General features: G+C 32.4%; 4 protein-coding genes across 13 annotated transcripts; 2 read left to right on the forward strand and 2 right to left on the reverse strand.

The window, feature by feature from the left end:
- Positions 1–86: 86 nt before the first annotated feature.
- Positions 87–1,917, forward strand: LOC105425160 (NUBP iron-sulfur cluster assembly factor, mitochondrial). Its single transcript, XM_011635787.2, has 4 exons — positions 87–276; positions 845–1,176; positions 1,254–1,627; positions 1,723–1,917. Exons 1-4 carry the CDS (start codon positions 112–114, stop codon positions 1,890–1,892), a joined length of 1,041 nt encoding a protein of 346 aa, XP_011634089.2. The 5' UTR covers positions 87–111; the 3' UTR covers positions 1,893–1,917.
- Positions 1,918–2,259: 342 nt separating this feature from the next.
- Caf1-55 (chromatin assembly factor 1 p55 subunit) lies at positions 2,260–6,749 on the forward strand. 2 transcript variants are annotated; one of them, XM_011635779.3, is made up of 5 exons: positions 2,260–2,510; positions 4,358–4,856; positions 4,934–5,191; positions 5,416–5,743; positions 5,955–6,749. In XM_011635779.3, exons 1-5 carry the CDS (start codon positions 2,489–2,491, stop codon positions 6,132–6,134), a joined length of 1,287 nt encoding a protein of 428 aa, XP_011634081.1. In that variant the 5' UTR covers positions 2,260–2,488; the 3' UTR covers positions 6,135–6,749. The 2 variants fall into 2 exon arrangements, with proteins under 2 accessions (XP_011634081.1, XP_011634082.1); XM_011635780.3 differs by lacking the exon at positions 2,260–2,510 and adding an exon at positions 2,524–2,836.
- A 6-nt stretch (positions 6,750–6,755) lies between these two features.
- Positions 6,756–15,040, reverse strand: Slob (Slowpoke binding protein). Of its 8 annotated transcripts, XM_089078752.1 has the most exons (11): positions 14,754–15,040; positions 13,965–14,097; positions 11,804–13,520; positions 9,667–9,833; positions 9,078–9,343; positions 8,441–8,735; positions 7,951–8,042; positions 7,757–7,882; positions 7,610–7,683; positions 7,359–7,409; positions 6,756–7,270 (listed from the first exon to the last, which is right to left on the reverse strand). In XM_089078752.1, coding segments are annotated over exons 3-11 (1,428 nt in total). In that variant the 5' UTR covers positions 12,160–13,520; positions 13,965–14,097; positions 14,754–15,040; the 3' UTR covers positions 6,756–7,269. The 8 variants fall into 8 exon arrangements, with proteins under 8 accessions (XP_088934878.1, XP_011634077.2, XP_011634076.2 ...); XM_011635775.3 differs by lacking the exon at positions 7,359–7,409 and having other exon boundaries at positions 11,804–12,214; XM_011635774.3 differs by lacking the exon at positions 7,359–7,409 and having other exon boundaries at positions 11,804–12,224.
- A 689-nt stretch (positions 15,041–15,729) lies between these two features.
- On the reverse strand, positions 15,730–17,792 carry LOC105425155 (non-structural maintenance of chromosomes element 3 homolog). 2 transcript variants are annotated; one of them, XM_011635769.3, is made up of 6 exons: positions 17,587–17,792; positions 17,019–17,362; positions 16,731–16,893; positions 16,485–16,579; positions 16,273–16,404; positions 15,730–15,968 (listed from the first exon to the last, which is right to left on the reverse strand). In XM_011635769.3, exons 1-6 carry the CDS (start codon positions 17,588–17,590, stop codon positions 15,894–15,896), a joined length of 813 nt encoding a protein of 270 aa, XP_011634071.2. In that variant the 5' UTR covers positions 17,591–17,792; the 3' UTR covers positions 15,730–15,893. The 2 variants fall into 2 exon arrangements, with proteins under 2 accessions (XP_011634071.2, XP_011634072.2); XM_011635770.2 differs by lacking the exon at positions 17,587–17,792 and adding an exon at positions 17,544–17,562.
- Positions 17,793–18,197: the final 405 nt, after the last annotated feature.

Raw genomic sequence — 18,197 nt, forward strand, 5'->3', positions numbered from 1 at the left:
GGACGGAAGCTCGCGAGAGGAAAGACACTTTGCGACAATTTTTTGACAATTTTTTCAAATTGCTTATGCAAAAATGGAAAGATAAATACTTTTTACATTAATGTATTTTGCATGCTTTGCCGGTGCTTTCTCGAGTATATATTACATGATGCATTATGTTTTGAATGCTACGAGGTTAACTTGGATATGTTATCAAAAATGTTGAGTGTTACTGCAAAACCGTGTTTTGGCGAGTGTTTAAAACATCTTCGATATTCGTGGCCACGACATAGAAAAGTAAGTATGCAATTATTCTTCTGGAATCTAATATACAAAATTTCTTCTATCTAACCTATCCTCGTGAGTGTTCAATTTCAAAGCTCAAACACAATGAAGAGGCTAAAGAATTAAATATAAAAAAATTAGGAATACAAGAAATTATTTTTGACTAATAAAAAAATCCCAGATACCTTGATATTCCTTGATTGTGGAGCATAGATTTCTGTTTCATCTTTGAAATTTAATTTGCTATATTTTTTTATTTCTTTCATTGTATCTTGGTTCTTAAATCTATAAAAATTTTATTAAATTCCAGAATATTCTTTAAATTTCATTAGAATATTTAATTTTAATTAACGAATTAACAATTACATAATTTTCATTAATTTATTCTTAATTGATTTATTATTAATATTTCTTAATTGATTTATTATTAATATTTCTTAATTGATTTATTATTAATTGATTGACAGCTTTATAAATTTGGATTAAATTTCTATAATGATTTTTATTGAAATTTAATGAAACATTTGATAATTATTTCATTAAGCCATTGTTAATTATTTTTGCTTTTTCTTTGTTCCAGCATAATACAATAATTGACTCAACCAAAACTAAGCAAGAGAACCTAGAAGCTAGACAGAAAGAAATCATGGCACGAGGACTTCCAAAACGGAAACATATAAAGGATGTTAAGCAAATTTTTTTGATTGCCTCTGGCAAGGGTGGTGTTGGGAAATCGACAACTGCTGTGAATTTGGCAACTGCTCTAAAAATTATCGAGCCAAAGAAATCTATTGGATTATTGGATGCTGATATTTTCGGACCTTCTATACCTGTGATGATGAACATATATGAATCACCTTTGGTAAATCAAGAGAATCTTATGGAACCTCTTGTAAATTATGGTATAAAATGGTGATTAATTATCAGAGGCACCAAATGATCGGATAAACAGAGGTCATAATCTATAATTTTATATTTTTTGTATGCAGCATGTCCATGGGATTTCTAATTGATGAGAAATCACCAGTAGTCTGGAGAGGACTCATGGTAATGAATGCATTAAATAAGTTGATGAATCATGTGGCATGGGGACCACTAGATTATCTCGTAATCGACACTCCTCCTGGGACAGGAGATACACATCTTTCCCTGATTCAATCTCTTTTTATCACTGGAGCATTACTGGTAACAACGCCGCAAAAAGTTGCATTAGAAGTGACTAGGAGAGGTGCAAATATGTTCAAAAAGTTGAATATACCTATTGCTGGTATCGTGGAAAATATGAGTAGTATTACATGTCCGAAATGCACGACAGAGGTACCTCTCTTTGGCAATGCCACTCTCTCGCTAGCTAAAGAACTTGGTAATAAATTTTATCACTAATAATTTATATTATCTCATAATTATTAATAAGATATAACTGAACATTTATCTAAAAAGGATATTGTTTTCTTGTAGATGTGGATATTTTACAAAAAATACCAATGCATGAGAACATTGCGGAAAGTTCAGACAGTGGTAAACCGATTGTCTTGGCGGCACCAAAGAGTAAACAAGCAGAAGCTTATAGAGAATTAGCAAAACACGTTGTTACATTTTTAAACAAGCAAGAAATAAATGATGAGTAATAAAAGAACCTTGTAGAAAAAAAAATTGTTATATATTGATATTTTTTTTGTCTATTTTTTTAAGATATTTGTGAAATTAATCTACATATTCCTATACGTAGGGCTTAGCGTAAATACAGCCTCATAATATTAAATTTAATGCAATGTAACTATAACGAACAAACCTTATAACTGACGAATCAGAGAATGTCAGTTGGCATCTATTCGCAAACGTTAGGCCCTGCGCACAATAGAGGAAAGTATTAGTCTGGATCCTCATGCAGATATCAGCGCTTTGACACAGATGCTGATTGGTGAAAAATGAGTAGTAGAAATAAAACGGCGAATGAATCTTTACTATTTACCCCCATTATCCGTTTTTCATCAATCAGCGCTCGGTGTCAAAGCGCCGGTATCTGTATGAGGATCCAGGTTAAGAATCGACTACGTCGTTTTCACATCGTTGCGTTAACGACCGGAGTTTGCGCCCTCTGCGATCAGACTGAGCGTCCCGTTGCTGTCGGCATTCGGCTGTTTTCTCGGTTTTGGCGGGCCGAATTGTAGACAGAGTTCTGTCCTTCAGTTATCTCTCGAATTAACGAATTTAAGCGGAATAAATGATGGCAGACAAGGATGGCGGTAAGAATACGTGTTTTCAATACACTTCTTTGGCGTGTTCACTTCGTTTTTTTTTCACGAAAACAAATGTTAGTCGGCAATTTTGGAAAGACGCCCCGAACCAGCACATTGCTTGCCTTTTCATCGGGAAGGTAAAGGAGTAGCTCTCTTCCTTCGTCATGTCCGGACATGTGTGAAACGAAAAAAAATGTAAACGATAACAGTATACACATATTTAAGATGCCGAAACTCGTAGAAATTTCTCGAATCAGTTCGTTGTGCGTTCTGCGACGGTTATAGTTGCCACTGTAATAATGACTGACGACATCTCTAAACAATAAATATATGTAGGATTTGTATATGCTATTTGTATTACTCGAACGAGAAATCTGGCTGATTAATGCGTCCTGTATTTATAAGTGAAAAGATTCTATTTTGATAGTTAAAAAGAAACATTATTGATAATAACGATAATAATTGTCTTCCTTAAATCTTACAGAATACTCATGATAACACTCTCTCTCTCTCTCTCTCTCTCTCTCTCTCTCTCTCTCTCTCTCTCTCTCTCTCTCTTATATTTACATAAATAAATATGTACATATAATTTCATTTTAATTTCAAAGCATATACAATAATAATAACATTAACATATGAGAGCATAGTAATTAAAATTAAAATACAAATGACCAATGACTCTTTGTAGAAAAATGGATATATTTGGTTGCACAGTCCTTATGCGAAATGATTTTAAATACAAGAATAATGTTTGATCATGTAACAAGATCTAAATATATGTATCCAATTTGTTGACTAATTTGTTTGTTAATATTTAAAATTATATATTTCTTATGGACGATCTTAAAACTTATCTAAATGATAGGATGCATTATTATAACAGATATTGTCTCTGTTAATTTATTTTTATTAATCTCTTGAAATAGAAACAACTTAAGCTCATTATATATAGATATTCTTACAAATTATATTAAAGTAAGTAATTTTAGATTCAGGATAAGATGATACATATACATATACAGTACATATATATATATTATACATATACAGTATATATATATATATATATATATATATATATATAATGCAATATAATATATATTTGTTTAATCTTTTACTAAATATTGAAAAGTCTGAATTGAATGAGATCAAAATGGCTGAATCGAGTAGATTCACTTGACTCAAAAAAAGGGAATTAAATAAAGAGAATAATTCACAAAATGAAACAAAAGAGATTCAATCAAAGAAGATTAAAAAGGTTTCTCTGACTAATAATATAAAAAATATTGTAATCAAAATCTAGTGATGAACGTCTGAATAAAAGATATCTGAGTAATAGATCTCTGAATGACAGATGTCTTAAATATAATAAGATGGCATTGAATCAGATGAAACTGAATCAGATAAGGAAACAATTGAATCGCATTAAATTAATTTTGGCCAAAAAGGCTGAATCAGATAGAAAAAAGAAATGAACTGCGAAAGATCAATTTGACTGTAGCTGAATCCAATATTAAGATCCTTGAATCATTAAATCTAAACATTAATTCAAAGACAATACAAACAAGTGATTGTTATAAAATATTTCAATTAGTACACAAATATTTATAATACTTGAAATCATGTTTCTTTTAAGAATTGTGCAACCAATCAATTCTATGTTTTTATTCTAGAAAAATTTTTGAAACTTTTTATTTTCTTATTTATCATATATATATCTTATCAATTATATGTTAGGCAATTTATAACGTGTTTGATCTCTAATTATATTATTTCATATTTTATTCATGTATTTTTAAAGATCTAGTATTGTACACAAGAAAAAAATTTAAGCGCCATTATATTTTGTGTAGAGGGTTTTGATGATGCTGTAGAGGAACGTATTATCAATGAAGAATATAAAATATGGAAGAAAAACACACCATTTCTATATGATTTGGTGATGACACATGCTTTGGAGTGGCCTTCCTTAACAGCTCAATGGCTACCTGATGTCACTAGACCTGAAGGAAAAGACTATTCAATCCATAGGTTAATTTTAGGCACTCACACTTCAGACGAACAAAATCATCTGCTTATCGCTAGCGTCCAATTGCCTAATGAAGACGCCCAATTCGACGCATCTCATTACGACAATGAGAAAGGCGAATTCGGTGGATTTGGCTCTGTGAGTGGAAAAATCGAGATTGAGATTAAGATTAATCATGAGGGTGAAGTCAACAGAGCGCGATTTATGCCGCAAAATCCATGTGTGATTGCGACCAAGACTCCCTCCAGTGATGTGCTTGTATTCGATTATACCAAGCATCCTAGTAAACCGGATCCAAATGGAGAATGTCATCCAGATTTGAGGTATTTACACAACTGGTCGAACCGGTCGAATAGAATCATATCAATTGTTATTTTTATTTTATATATCATGAACACAGATTGCGAGGACATCAGAAGGAAGGCTATGGTCTCTCATGGAATCCAAATCTCAATGGATATTTACTTAGTGCTTCTGATGATCACACAATTTGTCTATGGGACATCAATGCTACACCGAAGGAGAATCGTGTTATCGATGCGAAAACTATCTTTACTGGACATACAGCTGTGGTAGAAGATGTCGCTTGGCACTTGCTACATGAGTCATTATTTGGTTCAGTCGCTGACGACCAAAAACTTATGATTTGGGATACTAGGTGATTATTATCATTTTTACAATATATATTAATAATGTAATTAATAAATATAAATTTAAATAAATCGTGTTTATTTTAAAAATTATTTATGAGAATAAAGATTTAAGATAAAAATGTTTAAAAATCAATATAATAAAAAATTTAAAAATATTATTTCCTGTTAATGTTTGTCTACCAACAATTTATTAATATAATTGGTATTTTATCAAAATAAATATTTGCAGATGTAACAATACTAGTAAACCAAGTCATACTGTTGATGCTCATACTGCTGAGGTAAACTGCCTGAGCTTTAATCCATACTCTGAATTCATATTGGCCACCGGCAGTGCGGACAAGACTGTAGCACTTTGGGATTTGCGAAATCTTAAACTAAAATTACATTCATTTGAATCACATAAGGATGAAATCTTCCAAGTTCAATGGTCACCACATAACGAGACGATATTGGCAAGCAGTGGTACAGATAGACGGTTACACGTATGGGATCTTAGTAAGATCGGCGAGGAACAATCCAGCGAAGATGCTGAAGATGGCCCACCTGAGCTTCTGGTAATTATGCAAACTTATTTTACGAAAAAAATTAATAAATAGTTAAAAAAATGGTTTTAAAAAATTTTATATTATTGATGTATTGTCTATGTTATTTTTTTCTTTTAAACTTAAAATGTTCTTTATCAATCTTCTTTAAATTTTAACACAATTTTACATATGTTTTTATTTTTGGCAGTTAAATTTGTCAAATAACTGAATATTTTTATAGTTTATACACGGAGGTCATACGGCGAAAATCAGCGATTTTTCGTGGAACCCGAATGAACCATGGGTCATATGCTCGGTATCGGAAGACAATATAATGCAAGTATGGCAGATGGCAGAAAATATCTACAATGACGAGGAACCCGAGACACCTGGGAGTGAAATTGAAACTGGTGGCTCATAACGCGAAATGTAACTCGTTTGTTTCAAGTTATCGCCACTCCAGATTGAAGATTATTAACGCAACCCTAATTGCGTCATGTCGTTAAATATCTTGGTGTAACGAGCTTGAAGACATTCCTTTTCACCAACGAACAATAATCTTTGCTTTTAATCAATCGATCACATATTGCTATGATTACGTTATGAAAAATGTAAATATAAAATATGAAAGATTTCATCATTATAAATTTTCAAAAATTTCCAGAAATTTTCAAAAATCGGCAAATACATCTTGAATAGATAACATAATAAACAATTTTTTATTAGATGACTAAATGCGCTTGTATTTTCCCGAAATTTTGAAAAAAATTAATAATTATAAATATCTCAATAAAATAAAAATAGCGAGTATTATTGTTTTACGGTGACGAATTGGCTATGTTAACAATGAATAAGATAAAGTAGCTAACTGATTAGTTAGCTATCATAAAATAATTGCTAGTTACATCTGTTATGAGCCATCTTCGTACGAAGGCATTCTGTAACAGCAAAATAACAAGCTCAAGAGACTAAGGGGATGCCAAGTACTTTTTCTACTTCGTTTTAAGCATAAATAAAGAAAATGATGTAAACTCGAGTGGTGTCTGGTTTAATTTAAACTTACCAGTTTTTATTATTTTTACGATTTTTCTATTGTAATTCCCACAATTGAATCTATAATCAATAATAATGAATGATCTATAATCTAAAATAATTCTCACATTCTATAATGGGTGAGGGATCGTCTCTAGAATTATTACAGAAAAATAATTTTTTTTTTAACGGCTGACAATTTCTTTTTTGGTATCTGTATCGGTTAAGCGCGACTAACACGAAGAAAGCACAAATCATTACAACGTTATTGTACAAATTCTATGTGACATGCGCTTTATATTATAATACATAATATAATAGATTTTAGCAACAGGATAATCGTTTCCTTGGCACTTTGCAAATATAATAGGAACGTGCAGTTTTTTGAGATAAAATATACGTATATATAAGATTTTGTTCCCACGTTATAAAGCTGTTTGTGAAAGCTCGTTGTATATCTGCGTGAGTAAGGATCCGTCGAAGCTGTTCAGCGATATACCGTCTTCGTTGTTGATACTCGTAATTCTGAAAAAGAAATAGAACATTTGCATAAATTGTTTCTTCAGTTGATCTTATATTTATTAATCAGCGCAATTAATTGATCGTTCATTACCAAAATCTGCGCGTTAAATGGACATCGCTTATAGAGCGTGTCTTATGCCAGCTACGCATGCGAAATAAATTATTTGCAATATCAGTAGTAAATTGTTCATATACATCGAATTCGTACAAAAAGATGTATATCTAATATACTCATATTCATATATATACATTCATATATATATATATATATATATATATATATATATAGACATTTATATTTTTAATAAATTATAATTATATCGAAATTTATTAGAGACTCACCCTTTTCCGGCGTCTTGTCGTTTAATGCCATCGAGCAAGCTCATTATGGAGGGTGTTAAGGTCGGACGAAATACCTGAAATATATGTATTTTCTCATAATGAAATTAATTTTAATTTAAATTATATAGATTAAAATCAGATACTCACAGTTACAGCTGCGCATCGCATCTCACGGAGATCGATATTTCTAAAGAGATCATGGATGAGCAACTCTTCTATGCTGGTAAAATGATTTTCCGACTCCGTGAATATTAAATTGAGAAACCTTATGACCTACAATTGAAATAGGTCACATTTGGATTTTCGTTATATCGGGTTGTTATTGCGATTTCAATTTCTACCTGCGGATACATTTCGATGTCTGATAGCTGGACAGCGGATGGTTTGAAAGTACATAATTCGTAGCCGGCGCACATTTCGAATAGCATATGCCCTGATAATATAAAGTTGAGTTTATCATAAAATCATCTGTTATAAAATTGAATTTTTTAAAATAACATACGTTTCATTAAAAAATGTAACATTGACTTAAAAAAAATAAAAAAATTTAATATTTTATTAAATTATATCACGACAAAAGATGTATATAAAACTATATTAAAATATATTTTATCACGAAATACAAATATCAAGAACTGATTTAAAATTATATTAGAATATCATCATGCTAAAAAATATAACATTGAGGGAGTGAAAATTATATTAAAGAAAATCTTGTATTCTGCCAAAAAGCCGATTATATTAATACTAAGAATTTTATTTAAAAAATCCCTTTAATTGACATTTTTTTTATGAAAATCTTTAAAATAATCTTTGCGATGTTTTCTTTACCGAAACATATAATATCGATTGAAGTGGCGTGCGTTAATCGGGATGTCACAATAGGATGTATGCGACTAGTGAAGCCGAGAAGAGTGTTCTCCAGACCAGCCAGTCTGGCGACACCGTTCTGAATCACCACATTACCCGAATGGAGATGAGTCACCGTAGGAAATCCTCGTTCTTTCAGAAATATCAGCGCTTCCAATATCTGCCGTCCCATTCGTTGCACTTGTGGTAGTGTAAGTCCTTTACCCCGTGCAGCATACTTGTGAGTCCAATCCTCGTTCCAGCAATTTCGCTCGATCTACCACAGGTGGACATTATTTTCACTAGGATATAAAGATTTTAAATATACGAGATATTAAGAAAAATCTTTGCGTTATTCCCGGTTAAAACTAAACAATCTTCGATTATTTTAAACGGACTTGGCATCATTTTAATGTAATTAAATAAAATTCATTTTATGTATGTTTACAGATGATAATCTAATAAAACTATTGCAAAGACGGAAAAATAAGCAAAACTCAGTTTTGCGTCAATCAAGACATTTTTTACGAAGATAAAGTTTGCACGTACGTAAAGTTACATATAATTTTTTATTCTTTTAAAAAGCTGAATATTTCTGTATTACAAATAAGATACTTACGCCGTATACTAAGTCTTTGAGGCTACCCTGGTTGATAGGCTGCACCAGGACAATGTACATTTGGTCCTCATATTCGAGAAAATCGACGTGAAAGACAGGACAGATGTAGGGATGTTGTAAGGCCAGGAATAGATTGTTCAAGATGTCCTTAGTGGAGGGACAGACAGTTAGCGGACAATTTCGATTCAATGGTACCAAAGTTAATAATCTGTCCGTCTTCAGCGATGTGTCCCTCACCATGAACCAGTATTTATCTACTCTCGATCCTAAAGAATATAATTTAATCTAATTCAGCTTCCTCTTTTACACAAATTTTTTAAGATATTTTTTGGCTAATAAATATCAGTAAAAAAAGGAAAGTTAAGTGTCCTAGAATAAAAGTGTGAAAGATTATCGATTGTTCCCTTTTTACTTTTTTAATTTCCCAATTCATTTTTGTTATTCGTCCTAGTTTTATGTCTTTCTCGTTTGCTGTTACGTTATTATTTTATTGAAAAATGCGTTACAGTTTCGGGACACCTTGTACATTTTTCATTTAGACGGCACTTAGACGGCTTCGACAGAGTCACGAAGAGGGTGGAAGGCTCACCGATGTTATTGAGCTGCTTGATGAGCATAAAACGTGGCGTTTTCTCTATATAGTCCCGGCAGATTGATAAAGCACGATCGCGGGATCTCTTCTCCATTTCCATGTACTCAACCCCATCTTCGCTGACAGATTTCGACCCGTGATTTAATGCCGTGTAACGGCCGTTCCTGTTGGGAATAAACAAAAGCTCGTTCGATCATTCCTTTTCATTTAAATACTTTTTCTTCTTTTCTTCCTAAGAATATAAAAACGCAGGTTGGCGGCGTTGTTTTAATTGATGATTTAATTATTCTACATCTTGAACATTTGGAACTTACGGATCTGCATCTCGTTAGAATCCATCAGCCGCTGTGTTTTAACCGTGCTTACCACGGTTAAAAGGAATAATAACGAGCAAAAAAAAAAAATATGCAAATTGTTGGACTTTTGAAAAGATGGCAGTACGAAGTAACGGGCACGCGTATCCTTACATATTTATATGGGGCGTTCTTGACTGCCTTAAGAGTTTAATCGTGTCATTTAAAATGTCAGTTTTTTTTTGCATCTTATATATCGCGAAAACATTCTCTACCTGTCGTTGAGAGGTACCGCGCAGCTTTGCGTTCGCCTGGACAACTCCTGTGCATTATCGCGCCTCCGGCAGCACCAAAAGCGGATTAGATTCGCGACCCACGGATTACGGTGTGGTCGTGTGCTGCCAACACGCCACGTTGCTCTGTGGCTGCAAGGGGTTTCATCCAATAAAAAAAAAAAAAGAAAGAAAAATAGAAGAACCGTTGCAGCGTATCGACATACGATCGGTTTTTAATACGGCTCGCGCTCCCAATTGAATCAACCGTCGCATACAGAGTGCCCCGGGATCACATTGTTTCGAATTATCAAGGAACACAGCTGTCGATATTTCGAGATTATGAGAAGAACCCGAAGCACTCTTCATAATTTACCTGCGCGTCGCAACACGAAAGTTTCCATCCACTCGATGACGGTCGCTCGTCGAAAGTTTCCGGTGAAGGTTTCCGTCCAGGCGCGCACTACTCGTCATTACTAATATTGATAATTTTTTAATCGAAATGACATGTAAATGATTATTACATACAATATTTAATACGCTCAACGTAATAGCAGTAGCAAATCTCAGTAAAATTCACGAAAATGGAAGGAATCCACGTTTACACGCTTCGATAAGAATTGGATATTTGGGACGTCTTCGACAGACTCGGTTTACAAACAAAAACAAGGTTTAGAAACAAGAGATGCCCGAGGATGAGTGATACAAATAATTATAACAGCTGATTTAATAGAATACACAATATGCCAACGGGCAATACTGAGCATGATATTAAGAAAGAGATGCCATCAAAGCAAACGGGAGAGATATCATTGTCAATGCAAAACGATGATAATGTCAATTATTTACTGTTACTGTTGATTCCTTGTTGATTGCAGCAACAAGTAATAGCTAATTCAGAATGGAGAGAAGCGGTATAAACTATTGCTAAGAATAATACATATCCTGAGGGGATAGATCTCCTCATCAAAGGATTATTGCATATCTTTCGAAGGAAAATGACTGAATCGGGCATTGTAATTGATATTTCATAATTCCTTTCCTCATAATATTTCTACTAAAATATAATCGAAAGCTCAGGAAATAATAGCACGTTGAAAGCGCAATTTAAAAGGAAATAACTTTGGCCGATTACCCTACATGAAAATATTATTTTTAAAACATTTAAATTTTAGAATATTTTATTTTTAATTCATTTTCCAGTATATAATCCCATTTTTCTGATTTTGATTTATAATTTACTTACGAACTTATAATTTTGAAACTTTATCGAACATCATCTCTATGATTCTCTGTAATTGTACAACTCTATAAACTCATGACTTTATTATCAACTTTGTATAATAAAGTCATTCTTACAATAACTTCGTGATCTTCAAACTTTGTGGAAACATGAAACATTTGTGTTTTTATAACTCCATATAATCCTCGTCTCTGTACTGAAATCCATAATTCATTAATTATGGATCGCGCCGATTTAATTTTAACCGACCCCGGAGAGTCCGGAGCGCGAGAGCAAACGCTCGACGCCGAAACGCACGACGCCTTTTCATCCCCCGAGGTACTCACTTGACGTCTCCCTGATCCCTGTATCCCCGCGCCGCCGACACGCGGCTGAAGAGCAGCCGCGCCAGATTGTCCAGCTTGTTCGCCAACTGATGGCCCTTGTCCTCCTCGCTCTCATTCTCGTCCTCCGTGCTCACGCTGCGACCTCGTCGCAACGAGCCCCGTGCCGTGCTCATCGCCCTCGCGTTCAACTCGGTGGCGCTTTGCGTCCTGCGATTGACGGCGCGGCGGCGGCGGCGGGTGCTCGAGTGACCGGTACGATGCTGACAGAATCTATCGTGACCGGTCACCTCTGACTCGCGATTCCGCTGTCCGTCACCGTCATCCTTCTTGTTTAGACTCTGATAAAGATTGAACATCGCTGCGCCGCGATTATCCCGGTGGGTAAATTGCGATTGCTTGGTCCCGACGCGCCTGAAATCCGCTTTGCCAACTCTATCCCTTAAATCTCACTTTAGGAAAAATAATCTAATTACGAATTAGCTACGTAGTCATTCTTATGCTTTTACGGAAAATTAATGTTTAAATATTTAATGAAAAGATTACACACAATTTTTTACAGTTCTGCGCATTTTTTACAAATTTTCTTTTGCGATGTTAATTGTTAACCGTTGAACGTAATAACAGCTAGATTTATTTGAAGTAAAAAATGAAGATACAATTTTTAACAATGAAAAATCATACTTTTAATAATGATACTTTTAATCAACGATAGGTCAACAATAGATATGTTAAAAATAATTAATAACGGAGTATTTTCATTTCTTCAAACATAAGTAATTTTTTTCTTAGGAAAATTTAATGATATAAGATTGTTTTAGAAATTAAAGATTAATCCTGATAAAAATAAAAAGTCATTTTTTTCTATTATCGCATACATAAAGTTAAAATACATTATAATAAATTAATTTTTATTGTTTTATTCAAGATATTATTTTTCCATTTCTTTGTGATAAACTTTTCTGTAGAAATGTCAAATCTTGAATGTATAATTTTGAATGTATAATGCTGAATCATTTTTTAAAAATACAAGACATTTTCAAAAAAGTTATTTAATTTAAAGGATATCACAATTTAAATGTGTCAGTGATATTCAATTATTTTTATAAATAAAAGTCAGAGACATTTGGATTTTTTTCTTTCGAGCAATTTATTCTGTTACTTAAAAAAGCATTTTTTGCATAACAATAAGACAAAAGTTACATCCCGATTTCTCCGTATTTCTCCGCATTCATCTTGATAAAGGAACAACGAGAAAAAAAGGAAAGAAAGTTTCCAATTGATCCTATCGAACGTATTGTCGATAAGACGCTTCTTTTTTACAACTTTTATAAATCTGTCAGATTTTTCCTCTGACCTTTCTCGATCTAATTTCGCATCAAAGCAAATTATTGCGAGTCAATGTCGCGAAAGATACATGCGAATGCATTATTAAGCGCGGAATCGTTCCGCTATTAATATCGCTCTCGAGATTCCAAATCGATATAAAGCGAATAAACGCGTCCTCTCGAAATACCGATTATTTGTCAGCATGCACAGGATGTATCCTACTTCAATACTTGCATACCTTAAAACCTATTGAACATGGAAAGAAAAATGGTACAAAACAGGATAGTTTGTTCTCGAGAGTATTACGCGATTGAATTAGCATTATTCTTCGTAGAGGTGATATCTCTTGCGACGTATTTCTCCAACACGTTGTATTCACTATTTTATATTTCTATAAAGGAAAAACTAAGAATAAAAATTGATGGATATAAAAATGGATATAAAAATGGATATTAATGTAATATCATAATGATATCAAGAAATTAATGCTTTTTATTCAAATTAGTATAATAGTTATTAAGCTTAAGTAATCCGGAAAGTATATTGATCGTTCAAGAACGAAATATAAGTTATTTCGTTGGACGATCGTACTTATCAAGTTTCTCATCATTTTCATTTAATTGAATTTTTTATTAAATATGCAGTACAAAAATAAACAATATTAACAAAATTAATAATCGATATTAAAATCGGTATATTAAGCTTTTTTCCTATTATCTGTTCATGCATTTTAATTAATATCAATAGATGATTGTAGCAATATTCTTCTTAGTTATATACATTGAAACTTATTGATCAAAACGTGATAATCGATACAAATGAATCTGCCACTTACCGTTGATAAACGCGAATCGCCTTTGGACGTTAGATTTTCTGATGTAATTATTCGTCAAAATATCACAGAGGATCGTTGGTCCGCAGAATTGTTGGTCGCTGAAATTTCTGCGCGCGCGGCGCTATCAGGAATGCTTAAAAATACATAAAAATATGAATACTTTTGCATATCGAATAATCGAATAAAAAAAAAAAAAAGAAAATATTCTGTTTCCTTCTAAACGTGACTTTATATAAATCAGTCTGATTTACAAAATACTTTAAAATAATGATGTGACAATATAAATTGATGAAATATCGAAATAATGTATTGAGATATCTTATAAAAATCATTCACAAAAAAATAAACTATATTTTCGTAATATCGAGATGTTATGAGCATCCTTATCCGTTGCTCGGCAACGAGAGTGCGATATACATTGCGGAGTCAATAGTTCACAGACATTCTATATTTTTAAGGAAAATCCTGATAAACGTATAAATCTTTTAATTTTCTTTTGCATATCTAAATTTTTTTTATAATACATACATTTCTTAAAAAATTATAGATAGAATTAAGAAAAACTTTGAGAACTTTGAGAAAAGGATTTCGAATTTTATTAAATCTTCAATCTGATAAAATCATCAATCTCTCTAACGATCGTTTCATCATGTGTCTATAAAAATAAAAATCTTCTTTATCACATCCCGCTTGCGTCGAAGTCTACTTCTGTCTATTCTAAATTATATAAGGCAATAGAAAATTAAATTTTACTATTAATAAATATAAACTGACTCTCTCTCTCCGTACCGAGGAAATTGAAAGCGTGACGATCCACTGACTTCCCCGGAGCAGGTGCGACGTACTTGGGGGAAGTTCGAGTTCCCTCGCGAGGGCTATCGACCCCGCGGGTCAGTGGTAGCGGGTAGTGGGCAGTGGTACAGCGCGCGAGGATCTCGAGGAACGACACGCGTATGCCCGCCGCGGCAGAATCGCGACGCGCGACTCGAGAGGAACGCGTGGGCGGACGGCGCTCGGCCTCCGCCGAGCAACGGGGCTGGGTGGACACTGATGAGAGCGCGCGATCCCGGCGAACGGCAGTGAGCCGTGACCGACCCGGCGCGACACAGATTCCGTTCCGCGCAACCACCCTCCCGCTCCTCACCCTCGCGAACGTAAGGTAAATGCACGGACGGCCGTCTATATATCTGACACGAAAAGTTTGGCAACCTGTGGCCTCCCATCCGTAAGGGAATCCAAGGGAAACACTTTCCTCCCTTCTTGTCTAAGTCAAATCCGTGAAGCAATTCGAGCTGAAGAAACTGAAGAAACTAACGACACTTTATCCGTGATCGAAAAATGCTTTATCAGAAGCACAACGTGATATGTTTCTGAAGATAAAAATTTAGAAACATTTTTCGATATCCGTCTGCAAACAAAAATTATTATTAGATTCTTGTAATAAAATAAAGGCTGAAGAATCATAAAAAAGAATATTAATTGGATAAGCGTACGGATATAGCTGGATATCTGTATGGATTATGTATCTGCATGATCCATCAAAACATTTTTAAGTAAATAGACTGTACAGGTGATTCTTCGAGCACGTGCATGGGTCTGTACATAACTTGGATTATTCCACACGAACTCTAATCCCTACAGCTTTAAGGCTACTTTCAGGGACAGTAAATATATCCAAGAAATAGTAAAAAGTTTGATCTAGAAATATATGCTATTCCTTTATTACATTTCAGAGAAATAAGATATAAAATTATATATAAGAAAATATTTTTAAATATTTAAACTTTATTTAAATATTTTTGTAATACATTTTATTAGAATATATTATTTTTTAATTTTTTGTACTATAAAAATAGAAAAGTTAAGATAATTTTGTACACTTAAATAAATCTATACTTTTTCTTTTTTAATAGAGTAAATATTGATGAATTATTCATTTTCTTGTTCATCCTCAATCATAGCATTGTATTGCAATTTCCACTTTTTTATAGAACAGCCGTAAATCTGTAATTCACATATTGATTATTTACACATACAATGATGTTAAATATAAAATTTCATAAATTTAGAAAAGATTCTATTCAATATTAAAATTTGTTTGGATTTTAATAAATAAATAAATTTTGTGTGTGTGTGTGTGTGTGTGTGTGTGTGTGTGTGTGTGAGACAATTAAATAAAAAGACAGTTAAAAGATATCTGATAATAAAAATTAAACTTTTAGAAAATATTTATATATTATTAATAAAGACATAAAACTTCGTTAACATTTCATTGTTATTTTTATTAAATTATTATTTTTGATCTTACATCTGCCACAAATTGTAGAGCAGAACGATAAGTAAATTCATTTCTTGCACGAGATCCCCATGCATATTCAAATTGCGTCGGATCATTTTTATTTGTTATTATCTTCTCCAGATATCTCTGATTTACAAATTCCTGTATAAATATAAATAGTTTAGAAATAAATTACAGCAATTATATATTATTATGCTTTAAAAATCAATATTATTTCTTACTACTGTCACTAAATGTTCAACGTCGCCAAAGTATTTGTGTTGAAAATTATTGTCACTTATAATACCCAAATTTTCAAGAAAATTCCATAGTATTTCTGTAAAAATATTTTATTTATTTTTAATATTTTTTGTACAACAAATGAATATTATATTATATATATATATATATATATATATATATATATATATTAAATAAATTATTATATAAAGTACATATATCATAATATAAAATTTCTCAGAGCTTACCTTCTTTGCAAGATTCACCGTACATAAAAATATGTACAAGTATAAGATATAATAGCACTTGCTTATAGTTATGTTGGAAAATCAAGTGTGGAAGTTTGTTTTCTATTTCATTCACCAATATGTATTTATTACTTTCAACCTCTATCAATTTATATCCAAATACCTTTCAAATATGATAATTTATTTGTAATTATTAATCTTATATTCAAGTTTATTTTTAAAACTACTTAAAAAAAATACAACTATATGATTAGCTATATATAATAGTCATAAAATATATAAATATACCTCAGACAGTTCTCTGGTTACACTTTCTATAATCTGACGAAATATTTTACCATTTCCACCTAGTACATTTTTAACAATCTGTGTCTTTTGTATAGGATGTTTAGTACGATCTGCCACGAAGAGATATCTTATTACATTACTGATTAATTGCATTTTCTTTTGTGTTTCCATATCCTGTGAACTCATGAATTGTGATTCTCTGAGATTTGAATTCCGTGTACATCGTTGTGATGATCGATTAGTTTGACTACTTGGGCCAGGTAAGTCTTGTGATAAAAAAATATCCTCGCTACTTTCTCTTATGCTTCTAGAATTCTGAGAATTCTGAGATCCTCTTTTTCTACCTGTAAACATATATCAATCCATGATCATTCTATAAAATATTAGGTTATTACAGCTATTTCGCGATTTGAGACTTTATCATGTATATAAGAGATATATTTTTCTTTCAACTTTCGTCTCTTAGATAAAGAATGCAGATAGTTTAATTAGAAAAAGAAATAACGTAAGAAATACATATTATACACATTTCAAAGAAAGAGTACAATATAAGTTCTTCTATTCTTACTCATTTCGGAAATTGTTACGCAAACGTTCACAATTTTTGCGTGGTGTATTTTTTAATGTGTTGAGAAATTTCTGTTTTTAAAATAAATAAACACAATAATAAACACAATAAAGTATACGTTGCGAAAGGAATGAGAAACGCAACATGTGATTGTACAGATACCGCCTTATTTTAAGCAGTTGCTGCCCTCTATAAACATTGGCTGCGTTCAGCAGAAAAAGCAACTTTGCAACTATGTAAAATGCTTTAATATGATCGATTTATACATTTAGATCCATGAGGAACTAATGACAAAAACCAATCATATCAAAGATTTTTATTTAAAGTTGCAAAGCTGCTTTCTGCTGAACGCAGCCAATAACGATACGATTTGTAATCTTTGCCAGAATAAAGAAAAGCCTGAAAGCAGCCATTCCGACGTTTTTCGTGAGATTATCGACAGTCGAAAACATCTGTACATTACCGCCAGTACACGTCCAATTTTGAATTTGGAATTATGTAAAACTATTTTTTGACATTACCGATAAAATCGCTTTCTATGCTTACATCCATAAACTGTCGGTAAAAAAGAAATGTATTAATGCAATAATACCATAAAAAACTATATAATG

This window comes from Pogonomyrmex barbatus, unplaced genomic scaffold (assembly GCF_055798465.1).
Source record: "Pogonomyrmex barbatus isolate J1 unplaced genomic scaffold, ASM5579846v1 scaffold1, whole genome shotgun sequence".
Taxonomy (NCBI): domain Eukaryota; kingdom Metazoa; phylum Arthropoda; class Insecta; order Hymenoptera; family Formicidae; genus Pogonomyrmex; species Pogonomyrmex barbatus.

Bases quoted from the DNA above. Each gene is read 5' to 3' on its own strand.
- LOC105425160 (XM_011635787.2), top strand. From the start codon at position 112: ATGCTTTGCCGGTGCTTTCTCGAGTATATATTACATGATGCATTATGT. The intron at 1,177-1,253 runs GTGATTAATTAT...TTTTGTATGCAG, and splicing joins GTAAATTATGGTATAAAATG to CATGTCCATGGGATTTCTAA. The intron at 1,628-1,722 runs GTAATAAATTTT...GTTTTCTTGTAG, and splicing joins CTCGCTAGCTAAAGAACTTG to ATGTGGATATTTTACAAAAA.
- Caf1-55 (XM_011635779.3), top strand. From the start codon at position 2,489: ATGATGGCAGACAAGGATGGCG. The intron at 4,857-4,933 runs GTATTTACACAA...TCATGAACACAG, and splicing joins GAATGTCATCCAGATTTGAG to ATTGCGAGGACATCAGAAGG. The intron at 5,744-5,954 runs GTAATTATGCAA...ATATTTTTATAG, and splicing joins ATGGCCCACCTGAGCTTCTG to TTTATACACGGAGGTCATAC.
- Slob (XM_011635775.3), bottom strand. From the start codon at position 12,159: ATGTTCAATCTTTATCAGAGTCTAAACAAGAAGGATGACGGTGACGGA. The intron at 8,736-9,077 runs GTAAGTATCTTA...CACCTGTGGTAG, and splicing joins TCAAAGACTTAGTATACGGC to ATCGAGCGAAATTGCTGGAA. The intron at 7,883-7,950 runs GTAGAAATTGAA...TTTCAATTGTAG, and splicing joins ACATCGAAATGTATCCGCAG to GTCATAAGGTTTCTCAATTT.
- LOC105425155 (XM_011635769.3), bottom strand. The intron at 16,894-17,018 runs GTATATTTATAT...CATATTTGAAAG, and splicing joins TAACCAGAGAACTGTCTGAG to GTATTTGGATATAAATTGAT. The intron at 16,405-16,484 runs GTAAGAAATAAT...ATATTTATACAG, and splicing joins TTGAACATTTAGTGACAGTA to GAATTTGTAAATCAGAGATA.